General features: G+C 45.5%; 1 protein-coding gene across 3 annotated transcripts in view; it reads right to left on the bottom strand.

The window, feature by feature from the left end:
* Positions 1 to 8,812: 8,812 nt before the first annotated feature.
* The window catches only part of IFT74 (intraflagellar transport 74), a 118,038-nt gene continuing 109,973 nt past the window's right edge, over positions 8,813 to 16,877 (bottom strand). For all 3 annotated transcript variants that reach the window (XM_056520777.1, XM_056520768.1, XM_056520758.1), the window contains exon 20: positions 8,813 to 9,108. In XM_056520777.1, coding sequence (XP_056376752.1) covers positions 8,993 to 9,108 — 116 coding nt within the window. In that variant the 3' untranslated portion in view covers positions 8,813 to 8,992. The remainder of the gene's footprint in view (positions 9,109 to 16,877) is intronic.

Here is a 16,877-nt window from a genome sequence, read left to right as displayed (position 1 = left end):
ATAAATCCACCATTGGAAGGAAGCTGTATAAAATAGATCTACATGGAAAGTCCAGACAGACAAGGCAAAGATATTTATTGGGCCACAGTACCAGAAGATTTGGGGCCAAAAAAAAACACAAGGAAATGTATAATGGTAGTGAAAATGCTATTGATTTGCTACATCAGAACACAAAATTGTTGTTGGGTGAAAGTCAGAATCTATATTGTGCCAAGATAAAAATAAAATATATATTTTCATATAGGTACATTTGCTTTTTCATGTGTTGTGCCTTTGGCAAGTAGAGGATGGAAATCCTTTAAAGGGGTACTCTGCACCTAGACATTTTTTCCCCTATCCAAAAGATAGCGGACAAGATGTCTGATTGTGGGAGTCCCGCCGCTGAGAACCCCCGCAATCTCCCTGCTGCACCCGGTGTTTCTTTAGAGTGTGGGATTCAGTGCTGGAGGCTTGTGATGTCAGGGTCACGCCCTGCTGTCACGCCCTCTCCCATACCCACTTGCATTAAGGGGGCATGGCTGTGATGTCATGAGCAGGGCATGACGGTGACGTCACGAGCCTTTGCCCGCATCGCCAGTCATCCGGCAGGGAGCGAAGTTCGCTCTGTGTGCTGGATGTCTGGGGTGCTGCAGATGGTATCATGGGGGTCCCGCCGCTGGATAGAGGATAAGATGTCTAGGGGCGGAGTACCCCTTTAAGGACAGTTCACATTTATTTTTTTGCAGTTTTGCTCAATAACAAAACTGCAGTGTAAATATACATGTGAATATACCCTAACACCTCATGCAGTTGGCAGGTGTATATACAGAGTCTGATGGTACATACAGTGTCCATGTGCCAATGTATCCTGCCTTCATATGGCACTGTATTTTAGAGATCTTTTCCCAGACACCCAACACTTATGGAATCCAAAAGGTGCATACCACCTTTTTTTTCCTGTGTAAATGATACAGAACCTTATATAAATATAAAATTTGGTTTGCCTATAAGAAACTGAAGATTACTTTTTTGTTATATGCAGTATTTACACTGGTATTTGGATGCTGTACAGCATTGTAACAAAACTTTATTTAAAAAGCCCCAGAAACAGTTTATGTGAATTAGGGACTTCAATCTCAATATAGATGTGATAGGTATGTAACTGGCAAGGCAGAAATAGCGCAGATTTGTTAACATTCCTTATCAAAATGGTAGAAACTATTTGGTGGGTGATTTCAGCAGATATCAATGAGCGTGTAAGGCTTCTTTTACACTACAAAATTACTCCGTGTTAAAGATCCGTACGAAGTTTCATCTGAAAATCAGCTGAAAACGGTAGTTACAAAATCCTATACGGCCATTAGAAAATACCATTATAGTCTATGGGATTTTTCTAACAGCCATTTTAACCAGTTATTAATAACGCCCATTATTTTTTGACGGAAGATAGTAACGGGAGAAATAGTGCATGCACTATTTATCCCGTTACTATCTTCCGTCACAAAATAACGGCCGTTACAGTGACCCCCCGACATACGTTTGCCCCGACATATGATCAAATCGATATACGATGGCCTCTCAAAGGCCATCGCATGTCAATGTCAGCATCGACATACGATGCTTTTTTATGTCGGGGCCATCGCATTAAGTGCTATCCGGCAGCGCCAAATGCTTAAGCTGCTGCCGGATAGCAGCTTAATGTTCCCCGTGTGGTGCGGTAAGTATTACTTACCCCTCTACGATGCTCCGGGGTGCCCTTCGGGTCCAGCGCTGGTCCTCCGATGTCTTCTCGGCCCTCTCCGGTGACGTCAATACTCTGTTGCGCACGCCGTCCTGTCATCCAATAGGAACGGCGTACGCAGCGGCGTAATGACGTTGCTACGCAGGCCCAGTAAGGCCTTGCGGAAGCCAGCGGAGGACCGGAGAAGACCAGGAGAGCCCAGCAGAGGACCGGAGAAGACCAGGAGAACCCAGCGGAGGCCCGGGGTCACCATCGGGAGCGGCGGGGACACCATCGGGGGCGGGGACACCATCGGGACACGGTCCGGAGCGGCGGGGACAGGCGAGTACAGCTTCCTATACTTTACATTGCACAAATCCCTCAACATATGATGGATTCGACAAACGATGGATCGTTTGGAAAGAATTACCATCGTATGTTGAGGGACCGCTGTATTAATAACGGGCTATAACGGGTAAAAACTGAAAAATCCTATAGACTATAATGGGATCCTATAGACTCTAACGGCCGTTTTCAGCTGATTTTCAGACAAAACTTCGTATGGATCTTTAAAACTGAGTAATTTTGTAGTGTGAAACAAGTCTAAACTGGCTGCTGCCACATTTATAAATCTATAATACAAGTATGATTTAAAGATATAATAGAAAAAAATCCTATCTATATCATTCCACAATGGAGCAGAGATCTGATAGCAGGCGTGCTGACCACAACTACAATGTCCAGCTGTCACTTTTCCAGAAAATGATATCAATTAACACAAAATGCCATACAGACCTCGCCCACCCTATTATAGTGTTACGCTAATAAAACGACAGCATTTGGCAGACTTTTCAAAGATGTAGCAGGCATGTAGATAATGGAACACCTCAGCATGCTATTATCTGTCCCTCCCTTTGTATTACAGCTCCTGTTCCTGAAATGCTCATTCTCCACTTCCTCCAATAAGGAACTGTCCCTGCCTTGTCCACTCCTTTTCCTGTTATACACCCTACTAGTGATCAATCCCTTTTCATACCTCCCAAACTCCACACCTAGCATTCTTCGTGCCAGTTCATCTGTTCTTTGACTTCTTGCTGACAACATATTGCTATAACTTTATTGAGCATCACATACGGTAAGGTAAAAAGGTGGAAGGGTCATGGACATGCAAAAGCTGTATCCAGGGGAGTATTTTCTGTGAATCAGCATTTCTAAGGACACATCAGACACTACGCTGCCGCTGTGATCAGCTTGGACATTACGTTGATTCACTATAGAAAAGATTGTATAACAGTATTATAGATGAACCTCTGCCAATGTGTGATGCTGTAAATAGGCATTAAACATCTTTGTATTGTCCTTTTCTATTATGGCTGTATGAAAACACCAATTCTGCCACATGGCTTTTTTCGGCTGCGGCCAGATGTTAGCTGTAAATCAATGAGTAATCGCAAAATTATTTTTCCACTTGGCATTTTTCAGTTTGATGTTTTTTAAATCCTTTTGGTGTTTTTTCACTCTTTTTTTTGGCATTTTTCAGCTCCTTGACGGTTTTGCATAATCGCAGAATGTTGAGCCTATGGCTTTTTTCCCCCCTGAAATTGTGGTGTTTTTCTCCCATAGAAGTCTATGGGAGTAAAAAAAAAACACCAAGAAAAACGCCATGTGGGTTTTAACTTTGGCGTTTTTTGAGATGTGATTGGCTGCCACCATCTTGGCCAATCACCACTCTGGGCAGAAAATATGAATGAGTGCGGTGAATTTCTATTCACATCACTGTCTGGCCCGGAGTATAGTGCAGAGATGTGAGCGCTGTATAGAGCCGCTCTGCATCTCTGCTATATTATGGACAATCGCATCGGGTGTGAGGAGTGCCACTCGGGGCGATATGTTTATTAGTACAGGTACTACTACTCCCATCATGGAACACTCTGTTCCATGCTGGGAGTAGTAGTACTACCTAAAAAATGTAAACAAAATAGAGAAAAAAAAGTGAAACACACATACACAATTTAACAAAACTTTAACAAAAATTGGTCAAACACCTGTGGGGTGTTAAGGTTCACTATACCCGTTGTTATGTTCCTCGAGGGGTGTAGTTTTTTTTTTTTTTTTTTTGTGTTTATGTGAGGACCGCTGTAACCAGCAGCCACCCCTGTGCAAATCACCAGTTTAGGCCTCAATTGTCCATGGTGCGCTCTCACTCCTGAGCCCTGTTGTGCGCCCGCAGAGCACTTTAGGTAGGTAACTGAGTTAGGTAACAGACTGCCGAAATGTTACCGCACCAGTGTGCCTCCAGCTGTTGCAAAACCACAGCTCACAGCATGCATGGTCTGTCAGTGAATGCTGGGAGCTGTAGTTTTGCAACAGCTGGAGGCACATGGGTTGGGAATCACTGAGTTAGGAATCAGACCCTAAATCAGTGTTTCCCAACCAGTGTGCCTCCAGTTGTTGCAAAACTAAATGTCCCAGCATGCCCAGACAGCTGAAGGGCATTCTGGGAGTTGTAGTTATGCAACAACTGGAGAACAGTTTGGAGACCACTGTGTAGTGGTCTCCAAACTGTGCCTCCCCAGATGTAGCAAAACTTCAACTTCAAGCATGCCTAGACTGCCCAGGCATGCTTGGAGTTTAGTCGGCAACATCTGAAGAGCCAGATGTTGCAGAACTACAAAGCCCAGCATGCCTGTCTAGACATGCTTTGAATTGTAGTTTTGCAACATCTGGAGGGCTACTGTTTGGACATCACTGTATAGTGGTCTCCAAACTGTGCCCTTCCAGATGTTGTAAAACTACAACTCCCAGCATGCAGAGACTGTCCAGGAATGCTGGGGGTTGTAGTTCTGCAACATCTGAAGGGCCACATGTTACAGAGCTACAACTCCTAGCATGCCTGGACTGTCTAGGCATGCACAGCGATCTACAAACTGTGGCCCTCCAGATGTTGCAAAACTACAACTCCCAGTATGCCTAGACAGCCAAAGGCTGTTTGGGCATGCTGGGAGTTGGAGATTGGCAAGTCCTAGAAGGCAACTGTGAAAATCACTTACCAGCGATCTTCAGTGCTTGCCGCCGGTCCCTTGCCACACTCGCCGGTCCCCCCGCACACTGGCCCCTGTTGCTACCATCTTCCCACGCTCTGCCCGGACTTCCAGGGGTGGGCAGAGCGGGGATTTCAACTCTAACCCCAACTCCCCCCCTGCGCCCGCCCAGCGATTAGCCGGTCAGTCCGGCAAATCGCAGGGGAGGTGGCACCACTCCTATCCATCAGGGTGGTTAGTGTGGTCTCTGACAGCACTGATCACCCCTATTTTCCGGGTGATCGGGTCACCAGAGACCCGATCGGCCCGGAAAAGCTGTGATTCGTCAACGAAGGGGGAGTCTCAGGACCTCCCTAGGCGATGTCCCGGGATGGCTGCTGATAGAAATCAGCGGTCATCCCTTTCCGATCACCGCCGCATGTGTGCCAGTGAATGGAAACACCAAGGGTGTACAGGTACGCCCTTGGTCTTTAAGTACCAGGGAGCAAGGGAGTACCTGTCTGCCCTTGGTCCCCAACAAGTTAGTGTTGTGTCCCCTCAAAAAAAAAAAAAAAAAAAAACACAGCCAGTAATGTCTAAACCTTGGCAACAAAAGTGAGTGCACCCCTAAGTAGAAATTTTTTAATTGGACCAAATTAGCCATTTCCCCCCTCAATGCCATGTGACTTGTTTGTGTTACAAGGTCTCAAGTGTGAATGGGGAGAAGTGTTTTAAATTTGGTGTTCTTTCTCTCACACTCTTAATACTGGTCACTGAAAGTTCAACATAGCACCATATAGCAAAGTACTTGCTGAAGATCTGAAAAAAAAGAACTGTTGCTCCACATAAAGATTGCAAAGATGCTGAAACTGAGCTGCCGCACGGTGGGAAAGACCTTACTGTGGCTTCACAGAGGAGGTTCCACTCAGAACAGGCCTTGCCCATGTTCGACTAAAGAAGTTGCATGCACGTGCGCAGTGTCATATCCAGAGTGCATTGCTGCAGAGATTAACAGGGTAGGGTAGGGTGGGGTGGGGTAGGGAAGGTTGGGGTAGGGTAGGGTGGGGTCGGGTGAGGTGGGGGCGTCAGCCTGTCAGTGCTCAGACCATACGCTGCACACTGCATCAAATTGTCATCCCAGAAGAAAACCTCTTCTAAAGATGAAGCCCAAGAAAGCTTACAAACACATTGCTGAAGACAAGCAGAGTAAGGACATTGGGGGAGATTTATCAAAACCTGTGCAAAGAAAAAGTTGCCCAATTGCCCATAGCAACCAATCAGATCGCTTCTTTCATTTTGCAGAGGCCTTGTTAAAAATGAAAGAAGATCTGATCAATATGACTGGGCAACTTTTCCTCTGCACAGGTTTTGATAAATCTCCCTCATAGATTACTAGAACCACCCTGTGGTCCAGTGAGACCTAGATTTGGTCTAAGGCCTCTAACACCAACCAGTTCTGTGATGTTGTCATGGAGTAGTGGAAGAGGACTCCAGCGGAAACCTGTGAAGTGCTAGCAAACTCTTTACCCAATAGAGTTATACAGAGATGTCAGCAGAGAGCACTCTGGACAGACAGAAAATACATTTAAAAAATTAAGAACTTCCTGTGGAGCATACTGCAGCTGATAAGTACTGGAAGTATTAAGATTTTTAAATAGAAGTAATTTATGAATCTGTTTAACTTTCTGGCACCAGTTGATTTAAAAAAAAAAAAAAAATCAATTGGTGACATGAACTATTTCTCCGGTTGCTATCTTCCGTCACAAAATAACGGTCGTTATTAATAATGGGCTATAACGGGTTAAAACGGCTATTAGAAAACTCCCATAGACTATAATGGGATTTTCTAACGGCTGTATAGGATTTTGTAACTGACGTTTTCAGCTGATTTTCAGACGGAACTTCATACGGATGTTTAAAAACGGAGAATTTTGTAGTGTGAAAGAAGCCTAAGGACCAGAGCATTTTTTGCACATCTGACCACTGTCACTTTAAGCATTAATAACTCTGGGATGTTTTTACTTATGAATTTGATTCCGAGATTGTTTTTTCGTGACATATTCTACTTTCTCTTAGTGGTAAATTTTCGGCGATACTTGAATCATTTGAAAATATTGCATTTTTATAACTTTGAAGCTCTCTGCTTGTAAGGAAAATAGACATTCCTAATACATTATATATTGATTCACATATACAATATGTCTACTTTATGTTTGCATCATAAAGTTGACATGTTTTTTCTTTTTGAAGACATCAGAGGGCTTCAAAGTTCAGCAGCAATTTTCCAATTTTTCAAGTAAATTTCAAAATCAAAATTTTTCAGGGACCAGTTCAGTTTTGAAGTAAGTTTGAGGGTCTTTATGTTAGAAATACCCTATAATGGACCCCATTGTGAAAACTGCACCCCTAAATGTATTCAGACAGTTTGTTAACCCTTTAGGTGTCTCACAGGAATAGCAGCAAAGTGGGGGCAAAAATTCAAAATCTTCAGAGACCCGATCAGCCCGGAATCGCTGATCTGAATTGACCCCCCCCCCCCCAGGCATTTGCACGGGATGCCTGTTGAATGATTTCAGCAGATATCCCGTTCCGATCCCCATCCGGCTAGTGGCGGGGATCGAAATTCCCACGGGCGAACAGGTATGCCCTTGGTCCTTAAGTACCAGGATGCAAAGGCGTATCCATATGCCCGTGGTCCCCAACAGGTTAAGGCAGGATTCACACGTATTATTTTAAACCTCAGTCAACTTAAAACTTTTAACATAACCAACCGGGACTGAAATAGAGAGAGAAAATAACACCCTTTTCTGTGTTTATGACCCCCTTCTGGCTTTGGTATAAATACTGACCAAAACAAGGTTCAAAATACTGTGTGTGTCAGGACAGCGGTTTACCGTACAGCAGACTAACATGTCAGATATATTACTAGATGTCAATCTACTGTTTGACAAAAATATTGCATGCCTATAAACTGCCCCATAACATTAAAAAATGTGTGCAGTTTGCGCCAATGAGTGCCTGGAGCTTTGAAAATCTGGTGCCTGTTCGTCCAGTGCCCAAAACATGTGCTATAAATACCATTTCACTTGTTTACCACCAATCACTTCTATGAAGTGAAAATGTTCGCATTTGAAGGGTTAATGTAGGCCAATGCCTATCATACTGAAACTCAGCAGGTATAAAAGACCCTCAGCTTGTTAATGCACTTCATACTCCTGGAACACAACCAGCACGTACATATATGTCTAGTTTTGAGGTTAAACAGTGGAACAGACTATTATGGAACTTAAATTAACATTTAACCAAGAAAGAAGAAAATAAGATTAGTGTAAAAAATGTAAAAGCTTTTTTGTTAAAGGGAATAAATCAGCAGATTTTAGCATATATAACGCTTGACAACGCGTTATATATGCTAAAATCTTTATCCTCACCATCCACGGGGTAAATTTGTGCCCCCAGGGATGGTGAAGATATTAAGTTATAAAGTCCCCCCGGCGTGGAATTCTACTTACCAGAACCCATTGTTCCGGCTGTGGCCCCGCCAGCTTATGGAGCAGAGTGATGACGCGAGCAGTCATTCAAGCCGTCGGGGCGTGGCCATGGCCGGAGCATTCCGGAGCAACAGGTGCTGGTAAGTAGAAGTCCCCGCCAAGGGGACTACTTGCTGGGTGGCCTGGGGGACTTTATAACTTAACATCTTCACCATACCTGGGGGCACAAACATCCCCGGGGATGGGGAGGATAATGATTTTAGCATTTATAACACATTGCCAAGCTTTATATATGCTAAAATCTGATTGGTTCCCTTTAACAAACAAGCAATATAATTCACAATAGCAAGGCACTGTATCAGGATGGCACAGTTAAGACCTGTAAAACTCTAGTAATAACTGATACACTTGTGTGCCTGAAAATCTTTGAATTCCTAGGATAAAATGCACAAAATATGAGGTCACGCCCCTTTTTTTTTTTTTTTTATGATTAGAGAACAAGGTGCTAATAAAGTAAATGTGTAAAATATCTGAATGTGACACTATAACATGCTTCAAATTTTAAGAAAAAGAAAAAGAAATCTCACACTTTCCACCAGATAGTAAAATAACTTATTTTTATTTTTTCTTAACGGAGGTTACTTACATCAGATGATTGGTATAAAAAGCTTTAGCAGAGTACATATATGTTCCTTAAACGTCAAGAGTTTAAATGAAGGCTTAAGAAAAAGAGTGATCCTACTGCCAATATGCTGGACAGCAGGAAGGAAAAACTAGAGGTTTCAGTTCCTGGAGTTCTGTAGAGCATCTATGAGAGTTTTATTGTATTCAGCTATCTGTTTCGTTGCATTCTTCATGACTTGCTTGTAGTCACTCTCTTGGCTCTTGGAAGCTATGACTGCACAGAGATGTCAAGGAAATATTTTAAACTACATATTACAGTCATGAGAAAAAGAGGGGTATTCCCTCTCTAGGCTTATTTTAAACCAAGTATTAGCTGTCATAGGCTCCTTTCACACTACCGTCTTCGCCCGGCAGGTGACGTCCGTTAAGAAGATAGCGGGAGAAAAATTTATGCATGACGCGTCTTTTTCTCCTGCTATCTTCGGCCGCAATAACGGGAGTCCTAACGGACATTAGAGGAATCCCATTCAAGTGAATGGGATCCTTTGCCCGTTATAACTCCCATTAGACTCCGTTACAATAACTGACATTAATGGCAGACAAAGTAGGAAAAAAAAAAAGAGCCATTAACTTCAGTTTGTAACGGAGCCTCGAACAGTGTGAAAGAAGCCTAACTTCAAATCAAGTTTAGACCATGTTTCTTTTTTATATTAAAGTTACACCACCTTTTACCAAGGTCACAACCCTTTTGTTAAACCATGAGAAAAAGTATCTAAAACCCATAATAAATGTCATATAAGATGTATTCTGATTATATCAGAATTCTGGCACATTTGCAATAATAAATCTGGGTCAAGTCTTTTGGATAGACAAGACCAAAAGATGTTTGACCTTATTGCAGAGCAGCGTGTTTTGTGGAAACCAAACACAGTATATCAGCACAAATACCTTGTACCAAGTGTCAAGGATGGCGCAGAAGGCGCGAAAAATTCATTCCTCTGTATAGAAAAGTATTCTATAGGTTAAAGGTGAGGCCATTTATCCAACAGTTAGGCTACAGTTTGGCTAAAACTGGGTCATGCAACAGGACAATGAACCTAAGCATACCAGCAAATCTACAACAAAATGGCTGAAAAAGCAAAAGATCTATGTTTTGCAATGGCCCAGTCATAGTCCAGACCTCAACCCAATTTAACCCCTTAAGGACTCAGCCCATTTTGGCCTTAAGGACTCAGACAATTTAATTTTTACGTTTTCATTTTTTCCTCCTCGCCTTCTAAAAATCATAACTCTTTTATATTTTCATCCACAGACTAGTATGAGGGCTTGTTTTTTGCGCGACCAGTTGTCCTTTGTAAGGAGGAAATAGGAAGGGGTCCAGCTCCTGGGTAGGTAATCCAATAAAACTTAACCTTTAATGGCAACCAATTAAAACATGGAAAGTCGCCACAGAGGTGACGAGTGACATGTCACTTAAAAACAAGGGGGGGGGGTGAAACGCCGACGCGTTTCGAGCAGTTGCTCTTAGTCATGGCGTTGGTACCTAGTCACACGGGGGTTTAAATACCCTCTGGCATATGGTCGGGTCCCACCGTGGAAAAAACTCCCCGCCTCCGTCCAGCAGGATGTGACGTGGCATAGGGAAGGTAGTCAAGAAAAAAGAAGGTGCGGACAGGTAAGAGCTGACTAGGTGAAAAAAGATGGCCGATTAACCCATGCGTAACCCGTATGTCAATACATACTACGTGTAAAGGCATGCGGTATATGCGAACAATGCAGTGTAATAGTGCAGCGGCCGCTAGTGGGATATTAGCCTGTCGGGTAATTGGCCTGTCATATAACAAAAAGCGCATGTTGTGAATTAGCCTGTCACATAGTAAAAAGCGCATGTTGTTGTTACGCCTAGCGCTCCGGGTCCCCGCTCCTCCCCGGAGCGCTCACGGCGTCTTTCTCCCTGCAGCTCCCCGGTCAGTCCCGCTGACCGGGAGCGCTGCACTGTCATGGCCGTTGGGGATGCGATTCGCACAGCGGGACGCGCCCGCTCGCGAATCGCATCCCAGGTCACTTACCCGTTCCCGTCTCCTGCTGTCATGTGCTGGCGCGCGCGGCTCCGCTCTCTAGGGCGCGCGCGCGCGCCAGCTCCCTGAGACTTAAAGGGCCAGTGCACCAATGATTGGTGCCTGGCCCAATTAGCTTAATTGGCTCCCACCTGTTCCCTGGCTATATCTGAGCTCCTCCCTTGCACTCCCTTGCCGGATCTTGTTGCCCTTGTGCCTAGTGAAAGCGTTTTGTGTGTCTAAAGCCTGTGTACCAGAACTTCTGCTATCCACCCTGACTACGAACCTTGCCGCCTGCCCCCGACCTTCTGCTACGTCCGACCTTGCTTCTGTCTACTCCCTTGTACCTCGCCTATCTTCAGCAGTCAGAGAGGTGAGCCGTTGCTAGTGGATACGACCTGGTCACTACCGCCGCAGCAAGACCATCCCGCTTTGCGGCGGGCTCTGGTGAAAACCTGTAGTGACTTAGAACCGGTCCACTAGCGCGGTCCTCGCCAATACCTCTCTGGCACAGAGGATCCACTACCTGCCAGCCGGCATCGTGACAGTAGATCCGGCCATGGATCCCGCTGAGGTTCCCCTGCCAGTTGCCTCTGATATCACCACGGTGGTCGCCCAGCAAGCCCGACAGATCGCCCATCTAACCCACCAGATGTCGGAAGTGTCCACCATTGTGCACCAACTTCAGTCGCAACTTCATCAGCAATCATCTCCTCCGCCAGCTCCTGCACCTCCTCCGCAGCGAGTGGCCACTCCTAGCCTCCGCCTGTCCTTGCCGGACAAATTTAATGGGGACTCTAAGTTTTGCCGTGGCTTTCTTTCGCAATGTTCCCTGCACATGGAGATGATGTCGGACCAGTTTCCTACTGAAAGGTCTAAGGTGGCTTTCGTAGTCAGCCTTCTGTCTGGAAAAGCCCTGTCATGGGCCACACCGCTCTGGGACCGCAATGACCCCGTCACTGCCTCTGTACACTCCTTCTTCTCGGAAATTCGAAGTGTCTTTGAGGAACCTGCCCGAGCCTCTTCTGCTGAGACTGCCCTGCTGAACCTGGTCCAGGGTAATTCTTCCGTTGGCGAGTACGCCATACAATTCCGTACTCTTGCTTCTGAACTATCCTGGAATAATGAGGCCCTCTGCGCGACCTTTAAAAAAGGCCTATCCAGCAACATTAAAGATGTTCTGGCCGCACGAGAAACTCCTGCTAACCTGCATGAACTCATTCATCTAGCCACTCGCATTGACATGCGTTTTTCTGAGAGACATCAAGAGCTCCGCCAGGAAAAAGACTTAGATCTCTGGACACCTCTCCCACAGTCTCCACTGCAATCTGCGCCTAGGCCTCCCGCCGAGGAAGCCATGCAAGTGGATCGGTCTCGCCTGACCCTGGAAGAGAGGAATCGCCGTAAGGAAGAGAATCTTTGTCTGTACTGTGCCAGTACCGAACATTTTTTGGTGGATTGCCCCATCCGTCCTCCACGTCTGGGAAACGCACGCTCGCACCCAGCTCTCGTGGGTGTGGCGTCTCTTGATGCTAAGTCGGCTTCTCCACGTCTCACGGTGCCTGTACGGATTTCTACTTCAGCCAGCTCTTCCCTCTCAGCCGTGGCCTGCCTGGACTCTGGTGCCTCTGGGAATTTTATTCGGGAGTCCTTGGTGAATAAATTCCGCATTCCGGTGACCCGTCTTGTCAAGCCACTCCACATTTCCGCGGTCAACGGAGCCAGGTTGGATTGCACCGTGCGTTACCGCACGGAGCCCCTCCTAATGTGCATCGGACCTCATCACGAGAAAATTAAATTTTTGGTCCTTCCCAATTGCACTTCCGAAATTCTCCTTGGACTACCCTGGCTTCAACACCATTCCCCAACCCTGGACTGGTCCACTGGGGAGATCAAGAGTTGGGGTCCCTCTTGTTCCAAGGACTGCCTTAAACCGGTTCCCAGTACTCCCTGCCGTGACCCTGTGGTTCCTCCTGTATCCGGTCCCCCTAAGGTCGTTTGGGACTCTGCCTGCCACAGGAAATGCCTCTCCCCCCCTCCCAGTCCCTTCAGGCAAGCCTCTGTGTCCCCTCATGGCTCCCGTCCTTGTGTCTCCCTGCCCCGTGTCAAGCTTCACCCTCTGCCCTCCCTCCCCATTCCTACTCCTGCTGTACTGCCTGCCATTGAGGAAACCATCCATTCCTTCCCGGTGTCCTCATCCCAGGGAAGGCAGTCACCGGACAAAAAAAAGGGGAGACCTAAGGGGGGGGGTACTGTTACGCCTAGCGCTCCGGGTCCCCGCTCCTCCCCGGAGCGCTCACGGCGTCTTTCTCCCTGCAGCTCCCCGGTCAGTCCCGCTGACCGGGAGCGCTGCACTGTCATGGCCGTTGGGGATGCGATTCGCACAGCGGGACGCGCCCGCTCGCGAATCGCATCCCAGGTCACTTACCCGTTCCCGTCTCCTGCTGTCATGTGCTGGCGCGCGCGGCTCCGCTCTCTAGGGCGCGCGCGCGCCAGCTCCCTGAGACTTAAAGGGCCAGTGCACCAATGATTGGTGCCTGGCCCAATTAGCTTAATTGGCTCCCACCTATTCCCTGGCTATATCTGAGCTCCTCCCTTGCACTCCCTTGCCGGATCTTGTTGCCCTTGTGCCTAGTGAAAGCGTTTTGTGTGTCTAAAGCCTGTGTACCAGAACTTCTGCTATCCACCCTGACTACGAACCTTGCCGCCTGCCCCCGACCTTCTGCTACGTCCGACCTTGCTTCTGTCTACTCCCTTGTACCTCGCCTATCTTCAGCAGTCAGAGAGGTGAGCCGTTGCTAGTGGATACGACCTGGTCACTACCGCCGCAGCAAGACCATCCCGCTTTGCGGCGGGCTCTGGTGAAAACCTGTAGTGACTTAGAACCGGTCCACTAGCGCGGTCCTCGCCAATACCTCTCTGGCACAGAGGATCCACTACCTGCCAGCCGGCATCGTGACAGTTGTGAATTACCACCTAAAAGTCCAAACTAGCAAATAAATATATTCGTACACATGAGAGTTTAGCCCGTAACTAAATGTAACATGATAATAAGCATGTTTAGCAGTCAAGCAAATTAAGTGCTTGAATGCGATGTATAAAGGATACATATAGAAACATATGATAAAACTGTCTGGGAGACATGAGAATTCATGAATATGTTTTAGTATACAGACACATGGGGACCTGTGGATAGGTATATATAGTAACAAAGGACAGGAATCACAACTTGAAATAAAACTCCAAAGATAAGTGAGTTTTACCATAGCCACAATAAGGTGATGTATAGAAAAAACCAAATAAGGCCAAAAGAAAAAGAAAAATGTATAAACTTTTTTGTGTGTACTGATTTAATAAAAATACATGAGATCATTTCTATAGTTGAGACCCTTAGGAGCACGTGTTTCCATCCTTAGAATCCAAAAAGCCTCTCTTGTATGAAGGGCATGTAACCAATCACCCCCCCGTTTGGGACGGGGTACTTTTTCAATTCCTTGGATGGAAACAGTGTTACTTTTCCCTTCATGGTGCTCCACTAAATGCCTGGTCAAACCAGACATAGATCTGGAGGAAGAATTCGGACGAATAGCAAGATGTTCATATATCCTTCTTTTTAGTTTTCGTCCCGTGCATCCAATGTATTGCATACTGCATGCAACACATGTTGCACAGTATACAACATATTCGCTATCGCAGTTGATAAAGTTTTTTATAGTATAACTAATGCCTGTTGCTACTGACACAACCTGATGGGTGGAGGGCATTAGAGCACATATATTACACCGTGACCTCCCACATTTATGGCTCCCATTGGAGTGGAGCCATGTGTTGGCGGGTTTGTCGCCCGGTAGATCACTGGGTGACAAAATAGACCCCAGAGATCTAGATCTTTTGGCTACACATCTAACCCCTCCAGATAACAGTTTCGCCATGTCGTCATTTTGTAGCAGTACCGGGATATGCTTAGTGATAATATTTTTGATTTGATCAAAGTTTTGACTATAAGGAGTGGTGAAAGTAGGAATAAAGCACCCGTCCTTATTTTCTTCATGTGACGGAAGCAAGTATTCATCTCTGGATTTGGAATCGGCAATGGCTTTTGCCCTAGCGAGTGTGGCACCACTGTATCCCCTCTGTTTCAGGCGTCCTGTGATGCCGGCACTTGCTAACTGATAGGATGTGTCATTCGAAGATGCCCTTTTTGCCCTTATGTATTCTCCTATAGGGAGATTCTTAGTGGTATGTGCAGGATGTCCACTTTGGGCATGCAGAATGCTGTTGCCCGCTGTGGTTTTGCGGAACATACTAGTATCAATTTTTAGAGTACGTTTGTTCCCCACCAGAGTGACATCAAGGAAATTAATCGCTTCTTTTTCTCTGACCATAGTGAAGCGTAGATTCAAATCATTATCATTGAGGCCAGACAAAAAACCATCACTTTCATGTTCCCCCAAACCTTGGCATATTAGGAGGAGATCGTCTATATATCTGCCGTACCAGTAGATGTTACTCTGGTACGGATTACAGGTGGCATACAGGCGATGCTCCTCCCAGAACGCCATATAAAGATTAGCGAGGGAGGGGGAGAATTTTGCCCCCATAGGACAACCAGTAACCTGAAGAAAAAACAGACCATTGAAGGTGAAATAATTGTGTTGTAACAGAAAAGCCAGAACTTCAACTATATACTGTCTTAAACAGGGACTGTACTCAGTGTATTTGTTAAGATGATATGTTAACGCTATTTCAGCCTTGTCATGTGGTATGCAGCTATATAGTGATACCACATCACATGAGACCCACTCAAACCCACTTTTCCACTCAATTTGAGACATGGCGTTTAGGAGAGACTTAGTATCCCTAATATAGCCCATCGTTCTCTGGACCAGGGGCTGTAACATATGATCAAGCCAATTGCCCAAACGCTCAAGGAGCGAATCAATACCCGCAACTATAGGGCGGAAAGGGGGTGGGAAGACATTTTTGTGGGTCTTCGGAAGAGCATGAAAAACCGGTATTTTTGGATATTTGGGATTAAGGAATTCTTTTTGTTTTAGAGTGATTATATCAAACATAACCCCATCCTCCAATATACGTTCCAGTTTTGCTCTCACCACATTCGTGGGATCAGATGGAATTCTTTTATATGTTGTTACATCCCCTAACATATTCATGATCTCTCTTTCATACAGGCTTTTGTCCAAGATAACCACAGATCCTCCCTTATCTGCCTGTCTGATGTATATGTGTGGGTTATTCTTTAGATCCTGTAAGGCTTTATTTTCCTTCTTATTGAAATTAGTAGGTGATGTTGATGTTTGTCTCTCTAGATTGCGCAAGTCCATTTCCACTCTGCGTTGATATATATCCATGGCCTCGACTCTAGAGTTGATAGGGTAGAAGCTGGGGTTTGTAGTGGAAAAAATGTCCTTCGTGGAAGTGATATCATTGTTTGTACTATTAGATGGAACTTGCAAATCCATGAGGTTTAAACATGTGATCTGATCTGCAAAGCTCGTATGGAGCGGTAAATTGGCTTTTCCTATTTGGTTCAATATAGAAGGTTTTGATCCATTTGATTGTATTTCCACCATATCTGTATCACAGAAATGTTTCTTTACAGTAAGGGCTCGAATGAATTTATTGACATCCCTGATGGTCTGGTATAGATCAAAGGAATATAGTGGCACAAATCCTAGGCCTTTTTCCAAGACCTTTGTCTGTTGCTGGGAAATGGTGCATGCAGACAAATTAATAACAGTGTATTCATGAGATAGATTCTCAGGTGTATGCCCCATTATTGTCTCCTGTTTCTGGTCCGCATGCCGTCGGTGTTTGCGTCCCGCTCTGTGTTTCCTTGATCGTGTCTTTTTGGTTTGTATTTTCTCCTCTTTCTGGTATCCGGACCTACATCGTTTTTTGAAACCGTGTTATAAGGTGAATTGTGTTGATTTTGTCCAGCATGATTTTGATATCGGCCATTGTC

The sequence above is a fragment of the Hyla sarda genome, chromosome 1 (assembly GCF_029499605.1).
Source record: "Hyla sarda isolate aHylSar1 chromosome 1, aHylSar1.hap1, whole genome shotgun sequence".
Classification (NCBI taxonomy): Eukaryota; Metazoa; Chordata; class Amphibia; order Anura; family Hylidae; genus Hyla; species Hyla sarda.
This window is presented reverse-complemented; position numbering and strand designations above follow the sequence as displayed.